This window comes from Dysidea avara, chromosome 1 (assembly GCF_963678975.1).
Source record: "Dysidea avara chromosome 1, odDysAvar1.4, whole genome shotgun sequence".
Classification (NCBI taxonomy): Eukaryota; Metazoa; Porifera; class Demospongiae; order Dictyoceratida; family Dysideidae; genus Dysidea; species Dysidea avara.
The window spans coordinates 46,628,358-46,653,614 of NC_089272.1; the positions used below are offsets into that span (position 1 = coordinate 46,628,358).

General features: G+C 38.4%; 1 protein-coding gene across 3 annotated transcripts in view; it reads right to left on the reverse strand.

The window, feature by feature from the left end:
* Positions 1-25,257, reverse strand: part of LOC136265857 (uncharacterized) — a 425,715-nt gene that overhangs the window by 162,123 nt on the left and 238,335 nt on the right. For all 3 annotated transcript variants that reach the window (XM_066060794.1, XM_066060798.1, XM_066060806.1), the window contains exons 51-59: positions 24,385-24,652; positions 22,917-22,960; positions 22,262-22,390; positions 21,236-21,523; positions 20,207-20,453; positions 19,057-19,100; positions 18,669-18,788; positions 17,353-17,637; positions 5,815-6,082 (exon numbers count right to left, since the gene is read on the reverse strand). In XM_066060794.1, coding sequence (XP_065916866.1) covers positions 5,815-6,082; positions 17,353-17,637; positions 18,669-18,788; positions 19,057-19,100; positions 20,207-20,453; positions 21,236-21,523; positions 22,262-22,390; positions 22,917-22,960; positions 24,385-24,652 — 1,693 coding nt within the window. The remainder of the gene's footprint in view (positions 1-5,814; positions 6,083-17,352; positions 17,638-18,668; positions 18,789-19,056; positions 19,101-20,206; positions 20,454-21,235; positions 21,524-22,261; positions 22,391-22,916; positions 22,961-24,384; positions 24,653-25,257) is intronic.

Consider the following 25,257-nt stretch of genomic DNA (forward strand, 5'->3'; position numbering starts at 1 on the left):
GACAAATATGATTATCTCTACTAAGGTAAACAACAGCTCCATATGCCTTAGTGCTGGCATCTGCAAACACAAACATGTTACTTATCTGCATATTTGATTGACTGGATGGGAAGTAAGCTCTTGGTATCATCAGTTGTGGTAATTCTTGTAGATCAGCAAGAATGGCAATCCACTTCTCCTTGATCACAGTAGGAAGGGGTTCATCCCAAGTTAACCTTGTTTGCCAGATTTCCTGCAGTAGAATTTTGGCCTTAATTGTTACTGGTGTTACCCATCCCAGCGGGTCGAAAATCTGTGATGACACCTGCAGTACATCACGCTTTGTAACAAAGGTGTTGACAGGTGGAAATTGTCTTGTTGCAAGAGAAAGAATGTCAGTTGATGTATTCCACCGCAGACCTAACAGTCCCACTGTTGTGTTAGAATCACTGGTTTTGTCTTCCATGGTAACTTGCTTGAGTTGATGGCTGTTTGTTGACCATGACCTGAGATTAAACTTGGCTTGACTCATGATGTCTCGGGATTGGGTGTAGTACACTAGGAGCTCATCTTCGGTATTGCATCCAGATAGAACGTTGTCAACATAAACATTTTCTCTCATATCTAGTGCAACTGGAGTGTCAAACTTGGACAAGTGCAGGTTGAGGACTGCTCCGAGCATAAATGGAGAGCTTGACGAGCCAACGGGAACCACAGCAAAGCGGTATGTGCACATCTCCAGGTCTGGAGTTTCCAGGTTGGCTGGCCATAGAAACCTAGTGAAATTTCTGTCAGATGGGTGGAGCTTGACATGGAGAAATACCTTCTCTATATCGGTTGAGAGAGCAAAGGCATGGATACGAAAACGTAGAAGGATTGCACATAGGTTGTTTAAGAATGGTGGCCCTACCATGAGGCAATCATTTAGACTTGCTGAGTTGCTGTCACCATGACAACTGCAATCATACACAACTCTAATGGGAGTGGTGGCTGACTCCTTCTTCACCGGATGGTGAGGCAGATAATGAACATCAGGTGTGGCATCATCATATACTCTCTCAATGAATCCTCGTTCTTCCTGTTCTTTAATAATATCATCATAGAGTTGTAGGATGTGAGGAGTTTTCCTGAGCTTGTTCACGAGTGTTTGAGTTCTCTTCTTGCAAATAGCAAAGTTGGAGAGAAGATGTGGTTTATCTACTTTCCATGGGAATCTTGCGATGTATGGGCCTTCAGGGGTTTGAGTGATAGAAGATTGCTGGTATGATTGGAGGAATACTGAGTCCATGGACTTCGAATTAGCGTCTGTTCCAACTGCTTCTACTGACCAGAAGTTATGTAGGTCTGGTGATTTGGGTTCGTCAATGGTAATCACTGAAGTGATCTGTAGTAGGGCAGATGATGTTTCCTCTGAAATTGCACTTGGTAGTGGCCCAGACAGCAAGTACCCTAGCTTGGATTGTTGAGCAATGGGACCCTGACCTCTCACAATGTGGTCCTGAACAAAACTCCAATAATAGTCTGTGCCAATAAGGAGAGATATAGTAAAATTCCCTTCAGATGTCACTGGTTGGGCTAATTTGAGGCCTCGAAGATGTCGCATACTGCGGACAGAGGTTGAAATTGAGTTCTGAATGGGAGCTGAAATTGAAGGCACAATTAGAACAGATAAGGGTATCAGCTCACCAGACTCTGTTTCTACCTCCACCATGGTGGTTCCAAGTTTCTGTTGTGTCAAAGCTGTGGTGCCGAAGGAGGCTACTGCTACATCTGTTGTTGACACATGAGTAATTTGTAGCTCATTGGCCATTGCCAGCGAGATAAACGAGCGTTGTGCACCCTCATCAAAGAGTATATTTGCCTGGGTTTTGATACCACAAGCAATTATTGGAGCAATAGCTGTTTTAAGCAAACAGGTTGTGGTGTTGTTCTCAGAAGCCTTGCAGTGCGATGCTGGTGTTAGGAGTCCACTGGTGGGTGTGGTGACCTCTGTCTTCTGCTCATTACTCGTCCCTTCTGAAGTGTTGGTTGTTTCACTATTGCAAAGGCTGGTGTGGTGCTTCTTTTTGCACTTCCTGCAACGAAACTTGGATGGGCACTGAGATACCCTGTGGCGAGCAAGACAATTAAAACAAAGTGTATTCTCCTTAACAATGTCAAGTCGTTTCTGATAATCTGTGACAACATTACAATTATGTGTAGGATGAAGTCCTTTGCAAAACACACACTGTTGCTTACGCTTACTGTCAAGGCCATCTTGACGCTGTTTCCTATTGAAGTGATCTCTAGAATTAACAATGAATGCTACACTTGATCTAGGAATCTGCTTGTGTAGGTTGTATTGCCCACACTCAAGGACTCTAATTTCCTTAAGAATTGCAGCCATGAGATCAGAAAGAATCCATTGAGAGTTTGAATGTTCTCGTGCAAGATTTCTCTGGACATCTATGGGTAGTTTATCTAAGATGACCGGCACAAGTAGTTCACCATACGATGTTTCTGATTTTCCTAATGATGCCAGCCCTCGAATGTGGCTTTCCACAGAGTCATAAAAAATTCGAAGACTAGTAAGACTGTTTGATGGGGATGGCATGTCTCTGAGGGCTCGCATATGAGCATCCACTATTTTGTGCCTTTGACCATAGCGGTCTTCTAGTAATGCAATGGAGTTGGTATAATTTGCCTCAGTGAGTGGAAGACCTGCAATTGTCCTAGCAGCATCTCCCTGCAACTGAGCCTTCAGATAAGAAAACTTCTGGATCCCACTCAAGTTGGGGTTGGCATGAATCGTCATGTAGAAAGAATCCCAGAATGTTAACCAGTTCAAGGGGTCTCCTGAGAACGTAGGAAGCGTAAGCTTGGGAAGACGAGTGTTAGAAAACTGATGATGGTCTTGGATTGGTGAAGCCACATGAGTTGTGATTACTGAGGCTGGGAATCTGTGAGCTTGTGTGGACAGTGGCGATTCATAGAGATTCCCTGGGGCAAATGCTGTAGACATAAATGGCCTGTAAGGACTGATACTGCTAGGTGTGGCGGCTGTGTAGAAGGTTGCTGGAATTAATGGGGGTGGCCTTGATCCATCACTGTACAACAAGCTTGTCATTCGAGGGGGTGGCATTGTAGCCCCTTGTGTGCTAGTTACTTCAACATTGTATTCATCTGTAGGTAAGTGGTAAGTAGTAGCTGTTGACACATGGGAATTAGCCATAGATAAGTGGGAAGTAGCAGGTGTAGATATCTCTGAGGTAGCAACTATAGATACATCTGAGGTAGCTGTAGGTACATATGAGGTAGCAGCTGTAGGTACATGTGAGGTAGCAGCTGTAGGTACATGTGAGGTAGCAGCTGTAGGTATATGTGAGGTAGCAGCTGTAGGTACATGGGAGGTAGCTTCTGATGTTATGGAGGTAGTTGACAAGAGAATATCACTAGCTTGAGCTACATTACTTGTTGATTGTGTTTGGTCTCCGTTAGACTGTACCTGACTAGCTGGTGTTGGAGAGACTCTGCCCGACTGTCTTGTAGTGTTTAATTCAATGTACCTCCGTGCTCAAACGACCTTATCCATTATATCGTCATGTAACTCTTCTGCTTCCATCACAGCTGTCTCTAGCTCACTCGCGTCATCATACAGTTTTAATAATTGCTCATCGATATGTGTCAACTTCTCCATCTTTCTGGTTAGTTGTTCTATGGAATTGTTTAATGACATGATAGTGTAATCGTCAAATTCTCCGTCAATTAGTTCGTCGATCTTAGTGAAGAGTCGAGTCACGTGTCCCTTGTATCCTCTCCGTGAGGCTATTAGACGAGTCTGCTCCTCCATTGGTTCGCTAAAACAATGGCAACAATAACAGTTCAAATGATTGAAGTGGCTTGCCTTGGCGGGTACCGTTAAGAATAAATTGCCACGGTACTACGACTTCTGCAACTGGGGTTAGAGTTGATAGTAGCGACGAGAGTAGCGAACCAAAACTGGTCACAGCACCACAATATAATGCCAATACGGCGACGGAAGGTTCAAGCCAGGAGCTAACGACTCGGTAAAGCGTGATTGAGACGGATAATGATGACACGCTACAACACACAGAGCAACAACTTGACACACGTGATCACACACTATATTTAGCCTATTCTAATTATTGTTACATTCTAATTAATGTCACAGTCAATTTCCTACAACTTGCGCACTTGCTCAAAAGCATTGAAAGAATTAAGCTACAAGCAGTTTGTGTTATCAGTACTAGATTATGCTTCATCTATTAGGGATCCTTACCACCAAAATCAAATTAATAAACTTGAAATGATTCAGCATAGAGCAGCTCGCTTTGTATTGAACCAACCTTGGAGAAGGAATGTTAGAGATAGTATTAGTTCATTGTTGTCATCACTTAAGTGGCCAATCTTACAACTTCGAAGAGAGAGCACTCGTCTAATTTTACTTTATAAAATAATCAATAATATCTTGCAAATTCCAACAAATTATCTACTAACTCCATCACCAATTACTACCACCAGATCAAGAAATGACATGAAGTTTCTCCATTACCAGCCTACCATAGACTGTTTTAAGTAGTCCTTTTTCCACGCACCATTCCCGAATGGAACCGATTGCCTTCAGGTATTGTTCATGCCGATCAATTAGATAGTTTCAGAACTTTGCTGAACAGATACTATAATTCATATTTGTAATTGTACTTGTAAATTAGCTTCATGCCCCAGGTGGGCTCTACTAATCAAATATGTAATAATAAAAACAACTCTCCACAGGGCGACTTGCTTCTTGCTGAACTGTCTATAAGATTAACTGTTTGCAGCTGAACTCCCTACAGAATAACTTGTAATGTAATAGAATTCTATAATGGAGTAAATAATCCGAATGCTCTATTAGGGTGACTGTTCTATTAGAGTATCTCGATCTCGCATTTGCTACGCGGAGTTGGCTTTCGAATCATAACTCAGTGGTTTGTAATCCGATTCTTCTGTACTACTGCAAGGACTTTCTATGATGATTATTCCAGCAATACACCGATTTTCAGCTCATTGCTCTAAGCGGTTTGCCTAGTAGGCGTGAAAACTAATACTTTTTTATTCATAAAAATCGATCGCGTAATTGTGACACAGGTTGGATTTTGTGTCATATCTCCATGGTCTTTATCTCGATTCCTTTCAAACCACCAAAAGGCACTCCTACGATGGTTATTCCATCTACATAGCAATTTTCAACTCATTCCATGAAGCGGTTTACTCTGTAGGCGTGACAACAAATCGATCTTGTTTTACACGAATAATCGGTTATAACTCCTGAACCATTGACTCAACCATTCATCGGATTTGCACCAAGTTTGATGCTAGGATTCGCCTTTGGACTCCCTTTCTGTGTGCCAAATTTCAAGGCGATCGGATTACGGATAAGGGATCACTGAGATACAAAGGTGTGAAAATGACGTTTTCTTTCTTCCTGTAAATATACTCACGGCGTGGCGCGCCGGATTCTTGGGCCGCACGACACACTACCGTGTGTTTTGATCAGCTTGAATTTAATGGGTTGGCAAAGGCATTAGCCTTGTGTCAGCATACAGTACAAGGGTAAACTTTTATAAAATATGTAATGTGTGTGTCCAAAGAAATCAAGCAATAAATACACTATGTTACTGCAGTTTGAATTTAAACAATGTATATTTACTTCTTTTTTTTTGTCTAATAACTTGGACTCAAACTCAAGATACTCTAATAGAGCCATCATATACTCTGGTTAGGCAATAAAACTTGTATCCAGTTAGTTTACAAATATACAGTAGGATGTAACATCTACAGAATGTACATACATACCTCTGTTGACCTGGAACATCCACATTCCTGGAATACCTATATTACTAGTGTCGTGAATATTAATAATGTCTGAAGTTAGTGATCCAGGAATGGTTATGAAATTTTCACCATCACCAGCATCAATTCCTGCTAGAGCTTCAGTTCCACCAAGTCCTCTAAATCCATCAGAACTATCACCAGTAGTCCATTGTATTCTCCCATCAGCATATAGGAATATTACAAATGATTCTACTCCACTAGTGGCTAGTACACACTGGAATGTGTTGATCTATATGTACAGTTGCAGATAAAAAATCATAATTATGCATAGGCCTGGGCCAAGTACAGTATGCTCAAAATTTTGCCAAAACTGCTTTCAGGATTTTTTCCAAAATTTTCACCTATTATGTTCTTCAGTGTTCCTGTTATGGTTACATTATGCTCCTATATTAACAACACTTCTTACAATTATCTTGGAACATTTTAATCAGTAAATGCTCATCACAACAAAGTGACTGTTCTTTTTAGAGAGTATCAACCTAAGGAGCTAGGTACAATGCATTTGAGTGCTTCATTGCAGTTTGCAGTTTCCATAGACTGCTCTATTAGGAAGCATTGATCTATTTTTATGAATTAAGCTCCACAGTCTTGAAATATACACCTAATATGCTAACATTATGCTGGCATGGTACCCCAGCATATTATGCTTTGTATTGTGCTGGCATATTTGACTCAGGCCTAATTATGCAGTTTATAATATGTGTATGTTTGTGTGTGTGTGTGTGTTTGTGTGTGTGTGTGTGTGTGTGTGTGTGTGTGTGTGTGTGTGTGTGTGTGCGTGTGTGTGTGTTGTAACATCAAGACACACGGTAGTGTGTCGTGCGGCCCAAGAATCCGGCGCGCATCACCCGTATCAAGACACACGGTAGTGTGTCGTGCGGCCCAAGAAGCCGGCGGGCAACACCCGTAGTATATTGACAGGAAGAAAGAAAATGCAATTTTCGCACCTCCGTAGCTCTGTGCTGCCTTGAAGAAACAAGACGATTTTTGCTGTGGATACTCCCTCCACCTTCAGCACTCCACATTCCAAATTAGAGCGAAATTGCTTCACGCGTTCCCGAGATATGCGACTTCAAAAATTGGCTTAATTTCTTCGTTTTTCTTCTTATTTTTCTTCCTCTTTTCGCACACTTACAATAACTGCTATAAAACGCGAACGCCATATCCGATTGGCTTGAAATTTGGCACACAGAAGGGGGATATAAAGGCGCATCTTGGTACCAACTTTGGCTGGAATACGATAAACAGGCAAAGAGTTATGAGCGATTATTCACGAAAAATAACACCAATATGTTGTCACGCCTACAGGGTAAACCGCGTATGGGAAGAAGCTGAAAATCAGTGGGTGAATAGGTTAACTATTGAACCTCAAACCTTTTGTGGTTTGAAAGAAATCGAGCTAAAAACCAAGAAGATACAACGAAAAAACCAACAGTGTGTAACAATTACGCAATCGAGATTAGCTAATAAAAAACGACTACTTGCCACGCCTACCAGATAAACCACTAGGAGTAATGCTTTGAAAATCGCTGTATAGATGGAGTAATCATCTTAGAAAGGCTCTTCAATGGTGTAGAAGAATCAGACTTAAAGCCACGGAGTTATAACACGAAATCCAACTTGGTGCAGCAAGTGCAAGATCGAGATACTCTAATAGAGCAGTCATCCTAATAGAGCAGTCACCCTGAAGAGAATTCAAGAGATCAGCTAGAAACAAGCAACCTGTATAGAGATCAGCTAGAAACAAGTCACCCTGTAGAGAGATCAGCTACAAACAATTCACCCTGTAGAGAGATCAGCTAGAAAAAGTTACCTTATAGGGAGTTCATGCAACTATGGAAAGGGATAGTTCAGCTAGAAGAAATCACCTTGTAGAGTTCAGCTACAAAGAAACTACCATGTAGAGAGTTCAACTACAAACAAATCGCCCTGTAGAGAGATCAATAGAAGAAGTTACTTTGTAGAGAGTTCAGCTACAAAGAAACCATCATGTAGAGAGTTCAGCTACAAACAAATCTCTCTGTAGAGAGATCAGCCAGAAAAAGTTTCCTTGTAGAGAGTTCAGCTACAAACAAATCACCCTGTAGAGAGATCAGCTAGAAGAAGTAACCTTGCAGAGAGTTCAGTTACAAAGAAACCATCATGTAGAAAGTTCAGCTACAAACTAGTGACCTTGTAGAGACATCAGCTAAAAGAAGTTACCTTATAGAGAGTTCAGCTACAGAGAAACTATCACGTAGAGAGTTCAGCTGCAAACAAATCACATGTAGAGAGTTCAGCTACAAGCAAATCTCCCTGTAGAGAGATCAGCTAGATGAAGTTTCCTTGTAGAGAGTTCAGCTACAAACAAATCACCCTGTAGAAAGATCAGCTAGAAGAAATTACCTTGTAGAGAGTTCAGCTACAAAGAAACCATCATGTAGAAAGTTCAGCTGCAAACAAAACATCTGTAGAGAGTTCAGCTACAAGCAAATTTCCCTGTAGAGAGATCAGCTAGAAGAAGTTTCTTGTAGAGAGTTCAGCTACAAACAAATCGCCCTGTAGAAAGATCAGCTAGAAGGAGTCACCTTGTAGAGAGTTCAGTTACAAAGAAATCATAATGTAGAGAGTTCAACTACAAACTAGTGACCTTGTAGAGACATCAGCTAAAAGAAATTACCTTGTAGAGAGTTCAGCTACAAAGAAACCATCATGTAGAGAGTTCAGCTGCAAACAAATCACCTGTAGAGAGTTCAGCTACAAACAAATCTCCCTGTAGAGAGATCAGCTAGAAGAAGTTTCCTTGTAGAGAATTCAGCTACAAACAAATCACCCTCTAGAAAGATCAGGTAGAAGAAGTCACCTTGTAGAGTGTTCAGTTACAAAGAAACCATCATGTAGAGAGTTCAGCTGCAAACAAATCTCCCTGTAGAAAGATCAGCTAGAAGAAGTCACCTTGTAGAGAGTTCTGCTACAAAGAACCATCATGTAGAGAGTTCAGCTGCAAACAAATCACCTGTAGAGAGTTCAGCTACAAACAAATCTCCCTGTAGAAAGATCAGCTAGAAGAAGTTACCTTTTAGAGAGTTCAGCTTCAAAGAAATCACCCTGTAGAAAATTCAGCCACAAACAAATTGCCCTGTAGAAAGATTAGTTAGAAGAAGTTACCTTGTAGAGAGTTCAGCTACAAACAAATCACCCTGTAGAGAGATCAGCTAGAAGACGTTACCTTGTAGATTATTCAGCTACCTGGTCCTACAGCCTGCTCAAAGACAGTAGCTAAAGTCTTTGAGCAGGCTGTAGGACCAGGTGTCCTACAGACCTTCAGCACTTGTGCTGTAAAGCATTAATAAATAAACTAGTGTCCATTTGGTTCTACTTGGGGTACTTTGAGATAATGAGTTACTCTCTAGAATTCCTATGGATATAGTTACATGAAAATTACAAGGAGAAAACATCCTGACCACCTGGTAGACTCCTGTAAGTGTTCGAGCGTAAATCGGATGGCTGCAGGTTCGAGGCTACCTAGGTCCAGTCATGGATTGTTTCTCCTTTCTCCAACTTTTCAAACACACCTTAAGTAGCTAAAGTCTTTGAGCAGGCTGTAGGACCAGGTGTCCTACAGACCTTCAGCACTTGTGCTGTAAAGCATTAATAAAAATAAAATAAAAAATACTAACAATTCACCCTGTAGAGAGGGCATCAAGAAGAAGTCACCTTGTAGAGTGTTCAGTTACAAAGAAACCACCATGGAGAGTTCTGTAATAAATATATGTATTATATATATAATTTGTACATTTACTGATAAAATCAGAAATATTTAAAGTACATCTGCTTCATCTTTTCTTCTTCCTGTGGTAAAGAAAAAAAAGACAAATTAAAAAAGTCTCAGAGTTTGTGGTATACAAATACAAAAAGAAATGAAATCTAATCCAAAACAGCCAAGCTGTAAAAAACAGTGCGGCCCTCAAAAAGGCTATGGTGAAAAAAGATGTGAAATCCAAGGTGGCGGCCAAGAAATGGCTGTGATGGTAGGTTAATGGTAAAAATTTTAATAACGACAATTCAGGTGAATTTTTGTGCCGCTTGTTCTTGGCAAAAAATTCACCTAAATTGCCGTTATTAAAATTTTTACCATTAACCTACCATCACAGCCATTTCTTGGCCGCCACCTTGGATTTCACATCTTTTTTTACCATAGCCTTTTTGAGGGCCGCACTGTTTTTTTACAGCTTGGCTGTTTTGGATTAGATATACTCATGAGTTTTGCATATAATTTATAAACATTTCGCCTAAGGGCCACAGGCCAAATGGCAGAGTATTTACAAATTATATACAAACTAAATAGGTGTGTTAAAATTGATTTGTGGTATGGGGCATGTGCAGATCAAAGGTAACATAGAAGGAGCCAGGCCAATACTGGCTATTGCTGTCCATGGAAAGATTTTACTGTTTTGATGGCTAACTAATTCATTGGTTGCTAGTTTATTCATTGGTAGCTTGTTTTGCATGAAGGGGTGCATAACATAGGTGTATCTATGTGATTCACAGTCTAACCATTGTGCTGCTTCAAATCTAAACAATCTACTGAAGTGAGTCACTGCTTAGTTATATGATTGTTTCGATGGGGGGGGGGGGGGGGGGGGAGTTCAACAGGGTAGTAGGTATATGGATCATGGAGCAGGGGGTCTGGGGGGGCACAGCCCACACAAGCCAAAACTATGTCATATGTTTCAGGACTGAAAATTAAATACATAGAGTGGTTTATGCACACGAATATCCACCCCTAATTATACTTCTTTCTAAGTGGACTAAGAGTTGTGGATATGTGACAGTCGTGAGTAGTTCAGCTGCCTAAATATATATTAGCCTAAAGAATGTCATACACAAGACCATGTATTGTGCATTTCATTTACAAAGTATTCCTAGCAGGCTAAATGTTCTCATGCATGGGATAGTGTTGCAGATGCTAGTTTTCACACTCAGCAACTATGAAGGATTCTGAATAGTGTTTTTGTGTGGTGAATGTTCTATTACAGTATTTGACTGACTGTTCTATTAGAGTGTCTCGATCTTGCTTTTAATTTTTTTGGGTAGGGGAGGGGGCATGTGCCACCTGATCCCCTCCTTGGATCTGCCACTGCTGGTGGCAGTCTTTGATCCAACTTAGGCTTGCGTTGATTATGCCAGCATAATGTTTGGAATAATAGGGGATGAAAAACATAAAGTATAATGCTGGCATAATGAAGCATAATTCGGAGCATAATGGGCAAATTTCTACCACCATAAGTATAACTTCTGCTATAACAGTCACAAAGTGAAGGCTAACCTGTTTGTTTCTGGACGGTGAAACAATTCCTGACAACGAGTATAAAAATGCACTACAGTCTTACTATAAGTTTACACTTGACAGATTGAGTGTTTTCCATTGTGGTTTTATAGGACACATGCAGTCATGTGCCAACTACTACCAAGGCATGGCAAAGTAGTTCAGCTGAGCTTCAGTCATTGAATTTGCATTTATATAATGTGTCTGATCTTCTGGTTTTGAATAAAATGTGATATACTGATTATGATTGTTGGAAGATCGATTGGAAAACAATACAATAGAAGCTCTGATGATAATAAATTAGTGTTGAGCCAGCATAGCTAGTGAATGTCTAGACATTGGGAATAGTGAAGTCTGTATTGGTTTGCACTGAGGCTGGGGTTAATATCAAACCAAGAAATATTTCAAAAAGATCGAGACTCTCGAATAGAACAGTTAAAACCCTAATAGAACAGTTATTGCATGCAACAGAGAAAATGAAAACCACTCAGGTGTTTATCTCCAGGAAGTTAATAAGTTCAGCTACAAACAAATCACCTTGTAGAGCATTCTGAACTACTGGTAGAGTGTTCAGCTACAATCACCCTGTGGAGAGCTCAGCTGCAAACAAGCCAACCTGTAGTAAGAGAGTTCAGCTACAAGAAAGTCACCCAGTAGAGAATTCAGCTACACAGAAGTTACCTGTAGAGAGTTCAGTTGCAAACAAGCCATCCTGTAGAGAATTCAGCTACAAACAAGTCACCCAGTAGAGAATGCAGTACAAACAAGTTACCTGTAGAGGGTTTAGCTACAAACAAGTCGTACAGTAGAGAGTTGAGCTACAAAAACTTCACATTGTAGAGATTTAGCTACAAATCAGTCACCCTGTATGGTATTCAGCTACAAGCAAATCCCCTCTAGAGTTCAGCCACAAACAAGTTACCTGTTGAGAATTCAACTACAAACAAGTCATCCAGTAAATAGTTGAGCCACCTATACAGTAGAAAATTCAGTTACAAACAAGTTACCTGTAGATAGTTCAGCTACAAATAAGTCACCCAGTTGAGAGTTCAGTAGTCATTCAGTAGAGAATTCAGCTACAATACAAGCAAGTCACCTGTAGAGAGTTCAGCTACAAACAGGCTGCCCCATATAGAGTTCAGCTACTGAATATATTGTACAAACAAATCGCCATCTAGAGAGTCATCTACACACAAGTCACACAGTAGAGAGTTCAGCTACAAGCAAGTCACCCTGGAGAGAGATCAGCTTGAAACTGTTACCCTGTAGAAAGATCAGCTAGAAACAAATCTCGTTGTAGAGAGATCAGCTGGAAAAAATCAGAATCAGCTGGAAACAAGGCACCTTGTAGAGAGATCAGCTTGATAAAATCACCCTGCACAGATTCCAACTACATTTCAAGTTACCCTGTGGAGAGTTCAACTACAAAAAAATCTCTCAGTAGACTGATCAGCAAATCACCCTGTACAGTATTCAGTCAGAAACAAATCACCCTGTAGAGAGATCAGGTTGAAACAAGCTATGCTGCAAAAAGTTCAATTAAGATCAGCTAGAAACAAACAACCCTGTAAAGAGATCAGCTCGAAACAAAATGAGAGTTTAGCCAAAAAGGAGTCACCCTGTAGAGAAATCAGCTACCAGTCAGCCTGTAGAGAGATTGGCTAGCTAGAAACAAGTCATTCTGTAGCAAGATTGGCTACATTTCAAATCACCCTATACAAAGACCAACTTGAAACAAATCACCCCGTACATAGAAGGATAAATTAGAAACAAGTCACCCTGTAGAAAGATCAGATAAAATCAAGTCACCATGTAGAGAGTTCAGCTAGAAACTAGTCACCCTGTAAAATGATCAGGTAGAGCAAATCATGCTGTAGAGAGATCAGCTGGAAATGAGGCACCCTGTAGAGAGATTAGCTTGATCAAGTTACCCTGTAGTGTGTCCAACTACATTACAAATCACCTTGTTGATACTTCAGCTACAAACAGTAGAAAGTTCAGCCAGAAACAAATCACCCTGTAGAGAAATCAGCTAGTAGAACCAAGAAACCCTTTATAGAGATCAGCTCAAAGCAAATCACTCTGCATAGAGATTAGGTAAAAAAGAAGTCACTTTGTAGAGAAATCAACTCACCCTGTAGAGAGGTCAGCTACAAACAAATTTCTCAGTATAAAGTTCAGCTAGAAACAAATTGCCCTGTAGAGAGACCAGCCAGTAGAAACAAGAAACCCTGTAGAGAGATCAGCTCGAAACAAATCACTCTGTATAGAAATCAGGTAGAAACAAGTCACCCTGTAAAAAGTTCAACTAGAAAAGAAGTAACCCTGTAGAGAAATCAGCTAGAAACAAGCCACCCTGTAGAGAGGTCAGCTACAAATGGCATGGGTGGGGATTTGCCCAACCATCACAGTTTCTTGCCTGACCATAACAAACTTTTGCCCAACCATTATAAGTACATAGCTAGCTTAAGATTCACGGAGGATTCACAGTAGCACATAAAACAACCCTACTTTAACAGTGTAAACATGTACCACATTTTTTGAACCATGACTTTGAATGAGGGAATGAGAGATAGAGGGTGTATCATGTGATCCATTAAGTGGAAAATCCTATGGGAGGTCCCTATAATTACACTTCATGTAGACGCACATGCCACACTCCTCAGTGCAGTTTAAATTTGAAATTTAAAATGAAGTCAAAGCATAGTGCTGTATCTCCGAGTCACAAGTAATAAGCGTCAGTGGGATTCAGTGTGGATGGTGCTGGCAACAAAAGATTTCATTGTAGTGGACTTGGCAAGCATATTTTTGATAAGGAAAGTACTGTATAGCCTACTGCTGATGAAAGGAAACATCTTTTAGATAACAATAATGGCATAATTATGCAAAATGGAGGCTGTTGGAGCTGGAAAAGGAGAAGAGGTTAAGCCATTATAAAGTGTCATGTGCACAATTTGTACTGATTTACCGGGTTGTGGTTTACTTGAGGGTTTACCAGATTCATACAAAATTCACATTGGCTGCTATAACTCTGGGACAAGGCTTTTTCACATGGTGATGTTTATGATAAGATCCGGTATAGTCATAAATTAGTGCTCAGCCTTTATTTGGGGCCATGTGGCATTAACTTGAAAAAGCATTGTATATTGCTGTGGTGGTTGGTCTGTAAGCTATACTGCCAGTTGATTGTAGTAAGTATGTGATGAACTGTTTACATTGTTGGTTCTTGTAGGTTCAGCAGTTTGATGTCATGTGATACTCAGCTATGCGATCTTCGGTGGATGCCTGCCCTACAAGTTTAATAGATAGCAAAATGTTTGCAAGCAGTATTTGTTTACACTATTGTACGGCTGTAGGCCTTGTGTGCATACACCTTTCATATTTCTCTTTAAAAATGGCTCACATGAAAGTGAGCATGTTTCTTGTGTTTGTAGGCAAGTTGATGTAATGCCCAGCCATCAAATATTGGTTGGCTATGCCCCTGACTACACCCCTGGTTACAAACAAGTCATCCTGTAGAAAGGGCTACAAACAAGTCATCCTGTAGAGAGATCAGCTACATTTCAAATCACACTGTAGAAAAAATTATCTTGAAACAAATCACCTCATAGAGAGATCAGTTAGAAACAAGTTACCCTATAGAGAGATCAGCTTGAAACCGTTACCCTGTAGAGAGATCAGCTAGAAACAAGTCACCAAGTAGAAAAAACAGCTACTTTTCAAATCACCCTGTAGAAAGATCAACTTGAAACATATCACCCTATAGAAGGATTAGTTAGAAACAACCTAGTCACCCTATAGAGAGATCAGCTAGAAACAAATCACCATGTAGAAAAATCAACTACATTTCAAATCACCCTGTAGAAATTTCAACTTGAAACATATCACCCCATAGAAGGACTAGTTAAACACAAATCACCTTGTAGAATGATCAGATAGAACCTAGTCACCCTGAAGAGAGTTCAGCTAGAAACATGTCACCCTGTGGAGAGTTCACCTACAAGAAACTATCCTATAGAAAGTTCAGCTATCTTGCAATTCTTTTAGTTAGGTTACAAGTCACTCTGTAGTGAGTTCAGCTACAAACAGTTCACCATGTAGTCTAACAGTACAGCTACATTATGATTCTTCCTATAGAAATTTCAGCTACATACACATTTCCAAATTTCAGCTACGCATTTCCAATTTCAGCTACTACCAATTCATCCAGTATTGAGTTAATGATTAATCAACACAATTATAATAATTACAAAATGATATTGTTTAATGTGCATGCATAGCTAAACAATTAAAATAATTTTCTTCTTAATAATTGTCATTCTTACAGAAAAGAAAATGACAAGTTAAAAGAAATACCCAAAGCTGGCCATAGGCTAGCTTTTGGTATGAAATTACAAAAAGAAGTGATATCTAATCAATAACAGCCAAGCTGTAAGAAAAGGGTGCAGCCTCCAAAAAAGCCAGGGTGAAAAAAAAGATGTGAAATCAAAGGTGGTGGCCAAAACATGGCTTTGATGGTAGGTTAATGGCAAAAATTTTAATAATGACAATTCAGGTGAATTTGGTGCCACATCCTAGTGAAACTTGGAGGAGGCAACACAAATTCACCTGAATTGTCGTTATTATAATTTTCCCTATCAACATTTTCTTTCAGCAGCATACTTAGATACTGCAAACTTATTTAGCACTTACACTCAGTAGATACCTGTAACTTCACAACAGGTTCAAGAGCACACCTATTAACAAGAGCTTGCATGGTTGTACAATAACAATCGAGCATTGAGATCATGCCTTTTATCAGTCTATTTACTCGATTATAATGACACACCCCATTATTATTGGTCTAGCCGTATCCATAAGCTAGCACAGTGAAGATGTGAAATAGTGACACACACACTGGTAGGTGATACTCTAATACAGCAGTGACACTAATAGAACATTCACATGTGCATAACTGTATGTATATTATAAAAAAATAAATAAAAATAAAAAACTAGTACATTAAAATTGTGAAAATGAAGTAGGATCTAAGCAATAAAAATTAGAGATGAATGGTGCTATTAAAGCATAGCTTGATGGGAAAATCCTACTTCGACATTGAGCAAAATAATTGTTATAGCATACCAATGTGGGACCGAGCTATGCTATAATACCATCATTCATCTATTGTTTCACAACTTTTTATTGTTTTAATCTTTACTTCATTTTAAAATTAATCAATTAAATACTAGTATGTGATATAACAAAGAAATTGTAAACCAAAAGATTAGACTATGGTACGCATAAGAGGTATTTAAAATCCAAGATACCCACGGGTAGATATCTAAACTGGTTAGATACCCATGACAAAATTTTTTGTCATGTGCATCATGTGTTTTGCTGGATTCCAGTCACAACAGCCATCAGAAATCATCGCCAGAGTGTGAAGAAAACATCGCTGGATAAAAGAGATGATTGTATTCATCTAGGAAGCCTACCAGTGAGTTGTTTTAACACTAATTTGATCAGGAAGCCACCATTATTGGCAGTGACCAGAGCTGCATGAGCCATAGTCTAAATTGGTTATTGCCAAAATCCACGTTATCTTTGCTATTTTAGAGACCTGAGGAATGGCACATAATTACCTCAGGCTTTGCCCTCAGTGATTATTGTGCCATTCCTCAGGTCTATAAAATAGCGAAGATACCTAGATTTGAGCAATAACCTACGCTTAGTCTGTTGAGGTTTTAAAAGCTTGTGCACATGACTTACGTATACTGTATCATTACATGAGCATATCAGGAAAATACATTAGTCAAATGAAGAAACATAGTGTATACAGAAGTGTTTTTTACACCCAATGTCATGTGACTAGGTTTCCATAGCAACAAACAATGAGGTTTTATGGCAACTAATTCTACAAAGAATATAATTATGGTTGCAATAACCTTTATTTCACTGATAATAAAGTATTCAAAGCCATCCCTTAAATCAAGTTTAAAGGCATGCAAATCTGTGATTCATAATGACCATAACTTCAGAATGGAACAAGATACTAACTTTAAACAAAAAATTAGCTGTTCCTCAGATTATATGAGCAGATACTGTACATGAACTATACATGACCCATTGTAATTACATAAAAGTAGTAACAGAAAAGTAGAAGAGTGCAACATACTATTGACTATTGAGTCTTACATGTACATACACACCTTATTAGTTTGTCGATAGGCATAACCAACTCTGTCCCACGTCGCAATTAATAAGTCTGTGATTGTGACATTCTGTGATGTAGGAATAGCTGCTCGTATTTCACTGGTTGCTCTAGCAAGGAGACTAGGATCAGTGGTCTGACGATAGTAGATATCCCCTGTTCCTGTGGTATCAACATCAGCCCAGTATGGTGCAATGATCTTGTCAGTGCTACTCAGAGGTAATGACAGAGGAGTACGAACATTGTAACGACTGTTGAAACTGATTACTCCATTATCATTGACCTGAAATAACAAAGAATTATAAATAATAACAATATGAATGTGACCAAAATTTGGAAAATCACTGATGCTTGTGCAGAGCTATAATTTATTCCAACATACCTTGGGAGACCAAGAAGCTAAATACTGTAATAAAGTTTACAGTACAATGAAGTTTTCACTTACAGTATATAACTTAGTATAGCCAAGATTCTAAACACATTTCACAACTGTATCTGTAACATTAGCATGCAATTATAGATCGTGGTGACTGTGGTTGATGGGTAAGGGGTTTGAATCATCAGAAAATGCTTGAACTTACAGAGCATTTAGAAAGTGATGCTACTGTCATTTACAACTAACTTTGCCATATGATATAGTATGTTCACGTTGAGCTGAATCCACAAAAACATTTAATAACTCATGGATGCAACTACACATGATCTTGAAATTTGGCTCATTTGTAGTGCTGCTTGATCCGCTAAAAATATTTCAAAATCTTGTTGGTCAAATGTTTGACATAATATTTACGGCCAATCAAAATTTTTGCAATACATTTCCTATGGGGAAGCCATATAAGTACAGTGTCCATTACAGCCCTTTCCCAAACTTATAATGGAGCCAAACCGTACGTGTCTGTTGTTGACACCTTTGCTGTTACCAATAATCATCTGATTGGCTGAAATGTTAACTCTGTTGAGAAAAAATCCACTTTCAATTTTTAGCAGTTTTTCAGGATTCAGCTCAACGTGAACATACTATAGTTGTGGCAGTGTAAGGGTTAATTAACTTAACACAAGACCACCAAATAAACTTAAGCTACAAAAAAAATACTCTGGAGACATTAGGGCAGATGCATGCCTATCTAATGTTTCAAGCACTAAATTGTTCCCAATTTTCGAGACACATCTCTAGAAATCCAGCCATCATAGCAGATTGAGCAACTTAGTGGCATGGCTATTGTGCAAACGTGTAGTGCATAGATCTGGGCATCCATTCATGGTTGAAGATCAACTTTCAAACTTTTAGTCACATTACACATGTGATAAACATACATATGCTGTCCGGACAACTTGACCATAAAAAACAAAATCTTGTGATAATGTAATGACCGATGAACTTCCTTCACCAACAGGTAATGATGTGTCACCATTAGAATTTCCATAAGGATAAAACTGTAAAAGACAATTCATTATGTTAATAGTGACCAATTTTGTAGATATTGCATGACAAAAAAAAAACAACAAAAAAAAACAAAAAAAACACAAAACATACTACATACAGTGTACTAAGTACTTCTTTTTGTATATTAAATACCCCTTAGCCAGTCATAAACTAGCTATGAGGCTTATTCTTATTCAATTTCTTTTTATGTACCCAAGCATGCATTTGGGCTTTAATACGTGGTACACTGTAGAGTAGTAAAGCTGTTTACATACGTACCTCAGATAAACATGTCTTATTCTCAGGTTCACACCCATTGACAGCTAAAAAATCATTTTTTTTACAGTAATAGACATATACTTTTGGCTATATACAGCACTTACACAGTACACACAATTTGTATATCCTTAATGTACAGTAATTCCAGAAATTAGCTACACTTTTTTGCCTGTAGGCATCTCATATTAACATCTGTTTGTGATATTAATAGTCATTTTATTGGTTTTAACTTGCTTTTGTTTTTTTCCCCTAAAATTCACCACTATACAAATTCACATGTCTTAATAAAATAGTAGGAATTTTGTTTTAAATGTAGGGCAGTAGTATTGTAGGTTTACATACATAAATATTATGTACAGATTATAAAGTATGTTGAAATCTATTTACACATCCACGAATATGCCATACACCTTATATGTGACCCAGTATGGGAAAACTGGTCTTATCACCCATGTAAGCAGATTGAATTTTTCACCAAGAACACGCAAAGCTACATTTAAACTATCTAATTTTACTATTAAAATTGGCTGGACTTAAGTGGTCTGCTTTTCCCAAGCCCAGTGGTGATCTTTATGTGCAGTGTGGGGCCTTAATGGACCTCTGGTCAGTCTGGGGATGGCTGTGTGTGGCTGTACAGCTCTGTGGTGTTGAATAAAGACCAGTATTGTTAATTTCCTTTCATTTTAGCCAATTTTGAGACCCGAATGGCCCACAACTTGGCCTAATTCATCCCTACGCCTTCCTTTTCAAAATTGTGAACAGCCTCTTGCCTTCCTTCCGGCCTTCCCCTCCCTCCCTTTTGGAGCTCACCTGATACGGTTTAAAAACTATCTAGGGAAACTTAGCTGTTGGCTACTTGCACAGTGGATGCTGTGGAAGGTAAGGAATTGGTGTAAAACATGTGAAAATTTGGTACACATAACTTCAACCATTGGCTAGCTACAACATGCTAAATACTTAAAACTGGCATTTCTTGATACTTTTAAATAGGTGATAAGACCGGTTTTCCCTGACTGAGTTACATATATGCATAATGTTAACTATTCAAGTATAACCTATTCACAATATTTCTGTCTTATTTTCTTGTTGTTGTAATGTGGTTATTCCATAGCAACATTATTTTACACTTTACAACATACAGTATACATACTTCTTAAACTATACATCCAGATTCCTGGTATGCCTACATTACTTGTCTGTGTAATATTAATAATGCTGGGAGTTTGTGATCCAGGAATGGTCACAAAATTGAAACCATCACCACCATTAATTCCTGCTAGAGCCTCACGTCCTCTAGATCTACCACCAGTAGTCCATTGTATTCTCCCATCAGCATATAGGAATATTACAAATGACTCAACTTCACTAGTGGCTAGTACACACTGGAAGGTGTTGGTCTAAAGAAGTGTTAAATATGTTTACTAAGATATATTCATCTGTTTGTTTGTCCCGTGTGTTGTACGTATTACAGGTAGAGTAGGTGACATTTTTTACAACCATTTGTACTTTGTGTTTATACTTCTTTGCTACAAATTTACACTATCCAGAACAATTGCATCTATGTTTTATGCATAAATTCGTGAGGTAACAATAGAGTTTAGGGCCTCTCCATTCTTGTGATTAGCCTCTTCAAATCAAGATACTCTAATAGAATAGTCAGCTACACTTATAGAGCTGTAATAAAACATTTGATCAAATTTTCAGTTCTGTTAAATTTCAATCCTATAAGGTTAATTTCCCCTGTGGGACTATGCTCCCAGACCCTCCTAAATAGAGCATGCTTTGCATGCTGAGTGTGCATGCAAATTGTTAGCCCTTTCACATTAAATTTAGCTGCTAAGACTCTGACTGGCAAGCAAAAGTACAAACATCACAGTACAACCATGATTCTTTGCTCAGAGTCATCACATGTTGAAGTAAATAATGAAGACGTGCATCCTGTATAGGTATGTTATATAGTTCATGGGACTTGACATTTGAAGTTTGTAGTTTCACATGCATGTGAGGAAGCAGCAATTGCCCATGCAGTCACATTGTAGATACCTGTAATGTGTGGAAAACCACAATTTCAAAAAAAATGTCATATCTCAATTATCATTATTTGTAGGAGTGAATGTCAAAAACAATACACTCTGAAAAGATTCTAAAGCAGTCTGTAATAAATATTTTTATATCTTACTTTATCAGCATTTTCAACAAAGTAGCCAACTTTGTACCATGTAGCAATCAGTAAGTTTTTTATTGTCACATTTTGTGACATAGGAAAAGCTGCTTTTATTTCACTGGTTGCTCTTGTAAGGATACTAGGATCAGTGGTCTGACGATAGTAAATATTTCCAATTCCTCCGGTGTCAACATCAGCCCAGTATGGTGCTATGATCTTATTATTAATTCCACCCAGAGGAAATGACAGAGGAGTATGAATCTCAAAACGACTGCCAAAACTTAAAACTCCATTCTCATTGATCTGTGTATATAAAGTCAAAGTCAATATAAGTATATATTGTACAGTACTTTGCATGGGAGGATCAAAGCGATGCCACATATTGTATTGTCCATACAGTACTAATCAGCTGCATAACTGTACTGTATGAGTCAAACAGAACAGTTATGCAGCTAATTGGGCAAATACAGTACAGTTATGCGGAGAATTTATTTAATGAATGTTACGTAAACAACACACTGTAAATCGCTAAAACCAGCCAAACTAATCCTACGAGTTCGTTCTATAGTTAGGAATAGATTGTATAAACACTTACTAATCGTCTGATCACAAAGCTTTTTAAACATGACTCCACTAAGACAACACGATCTATCATATGCGTGACATTGTAAATTGCTAAAACTAGCCAAAGTAATCCTATTAGCTTGTTCTACGACTATAAATAGATTATTTAAACACTTACTGATATCCTGATTACCGAAAATCACAGCGGTTTGAGTACTAGAGAAAATCGCTCTGTGTCAGACGACCAGGAAGAACAATATAACACTTAAAGCACCACCTATGCTTGTGTGTATGAAAAATACAGCACTCGGGGGGTGTCTTGAGTCAAATACAGCACTTGGCTTTGCCTCGTGCTGTATTAGCCTCTCGACATGCCCCCTCATGCTGTATTTTCCATACAAATGCGGAGCGGTGCTTTAAGTATAACATAAAGTATGCAAAGTATATAAAGTCAATATATAGTCATGCAGTACTCACATAAACTATCCTGACAGTTTCATCAAAGAAAGAAATGTTTTCTGCTAATGTAATAGCTGGGGAACTTCCTTCACCATAGTTTGGTTTTATCAAAACAGAATCATTATGTACAAATCCAAATGGATAAAACTGGGGAAAAATGTAGATTTACTAAAAACAAAAGTAATTGAGAGTTACAGTAACTACAATAAATTTCAGCATGGGATATCATGTGGTTACATGCAAAGAAAGCAGCCATTATCCTGGGAGACTTGTGTAGCAATAAGCTGGTAATGTTTGTAAGAATTTTCCTTCCCCAACTAGACACAAAATGTACTATAATTCTCAAGTTTCTGTATATAGAGAAAGATGAAAAACTCTTTCTTTTACTGTTTACTACATACTTCACACATGCAAATACAGCATACTTTAAAATCAACCATGATGCTTTGTCATAGGTGGTTCTTTTGGCTCTAATTACATTCACAATAAGTAATGTAATGACTGTGGCTTCTATATTTAAGCATTGGCATTTGGTAAGCTTAATTTGGCAGTTAAAATTTTACAAGACCACATTTAGTTATGACATCACTTAAATACTATTGTAGGATAAAAGCTGACAACAGTTAAAATACAATACGATCAATGAAATGAACTACAGTGATGTTTACTATACCTCTGAAAGACAAGTGTGAGTGTTCAGCTGGCAATCATCTATCTCTAAAGTATATATAAAAAGAAAGAAAATCTGCGTGAGTGTGCAACCTAATTTGAGAAAAATCATTAATGCATTCACTTGAATAGATTGCGAGAGCTTGAAAAGGTCAAAAGATTGTGATTTTGACATTTTCACTGTGAATGCAGTTACATAACATAAATGTTTACTCCACTTTAGTCCATAGCAAGTTACAATACAGCTTAGCCCCAAAGTAATGTTTGCCCGCATATAAAATGCAAGCAAAATTTGAGCAAAACGCATACAAAATGCATGCAAAATGAGGGCAAGTCACACCTTCTCACAATGTGTACTGCAAGTAAACTTGTATTGCAACACATACATAGACTCTATATGGTGACAGTGGAATTTGATACAGATGCATGAGACACTTGCAAAATGCAGGGAAATTGAGGGGAAAATGTGGCTAAGATGCAGACAAATGTTACCTTGGAGCTGAGCTGTACCGTAATTATTGACATAACCATCATTTTAAGCAACTTTTTTCACGACCGCTTCTGTGACACAAGCAACTACCATGGATGGTGGTGGGATACTAACTGGTACTACTGTATGATATCAATCAGAATAACTTGCCCACCTTTAATGATCTAGCTGCATTTATAGCAATCAAGTATAACAACCACACCTCATTATTGGTCTACAGTACCGCTCAAATGCAACATCGTCCACGAGAGTAAGAGTGATTAAAAACTCACCAATTGAAGGACATGGCACCTGTTTTGCTTACTAGTATTCTTCCCATTTCGTTTTGGGATGAATACTCGCGAGTGAAACAGGTGCCATGCTATTTAATTAGCAAGATTTTTAATTGCTTGCACTCTCACAAGATGACGTTGCATTTGAGTGGTATCATACCTGCACTTATATTAATGATAGCATGGTAAAGAATAAAATCTAGTGACCATGCCACTTGAAATATGACATGTGCCAGAAGGCCACTTGAGGTACTCCAATAAAATAGTTACCTTAATACAACAATCATGCAGATGTGACTCTTCTATTACACTATTCTGTGCATTAGGAAGTAGATATAAACAGCATTTAATAGCTGCTGTGATAATTATTTATGTTATTATGGTATCATTATATATAAAGTTGGGTAAATAAATGGTGGGGCAGATGGACAAACAAACAGTTGTATAGCTTTGAATTCTATAGATACTGCATGCAAATACATCCGTACATTACATCATAAACAATAATCTATTATTAATACATAATGTATGTTTACTCATTCACAGCCCTATGGTGTATTTACTTGGAAAAGTTCATGAGATTATGTAGTGTAGTTTGTAAGGTAATGATTACCAGAAAGTCAACAGTAAAAGATTTAGAACTATATGTATATGCAGTAGTGGCTGATTAAGTACATTATTTAAAAGGCTGTGCATATAATACTATGTACCTGTATCAACTCGGAATATCCAAACTCCTGGAATACCTACATTGGTTGTCTGATCAATATAAATAATTCCTGAAGTTAGTGATCCAGGAATAGTTACAAATCTAAAACGATCACCAGCATTAATTCCTGCTAGAGCTTTAGTTCCATAAATTCCTCCAGATCCACCAGATCTATCACCAGTAGTCCATTTTATTCTCCCACCAGCATAGAGCAATATTACAAATGACTCAACTCCACTAGTGGCTAGTACACACTGGAATGTGTTGGTCTAAAGGCAGTAACAAAACCATGTAGTATTAGACTGTACAAAACTGGGCCTATTATTTTCTTGAGTAATGCTCCAAGAAAAAGCTTGTTATATACCATTCATTGTGCCAAACTTTGCCTGCAAGATACCTGGACTGTATATTTGACTGTTCTATTACAATACCTTACTTGGAGTATTATTATTATTTCCATCATCAATTTTACGTGTTCCTTAGTAGGCAGCAGCATGACACTTGTTCACTATAACACCTACATCTGCAAACCTGCTGTTATACTGTATCTAGAATACTAGAATTACATGCACTATATGTTCAGTGCAAACTATTATGTCCCTTACATAATAGGTGCAGGCTACAACTGTATATGTGACCAGATTTTACAGAACCGAACCAAATCGCACATCAGGCAAAATCAAACTAACACCACCAGTGGATAGCTACACTGTCGTACTACAAGTTTAGACCCTCAGCACTACTCAAACTACACGAGGCTGGTTTTAATAGACGTCTTTTCTGGGTGGTGTGGAGTGCCCAAATGGCGGTTTCAGGCCTTGTGAAGGACCTGGCTTGGCAAGAATCAGTGGTTTACTGGTGGACAGCCTTATAA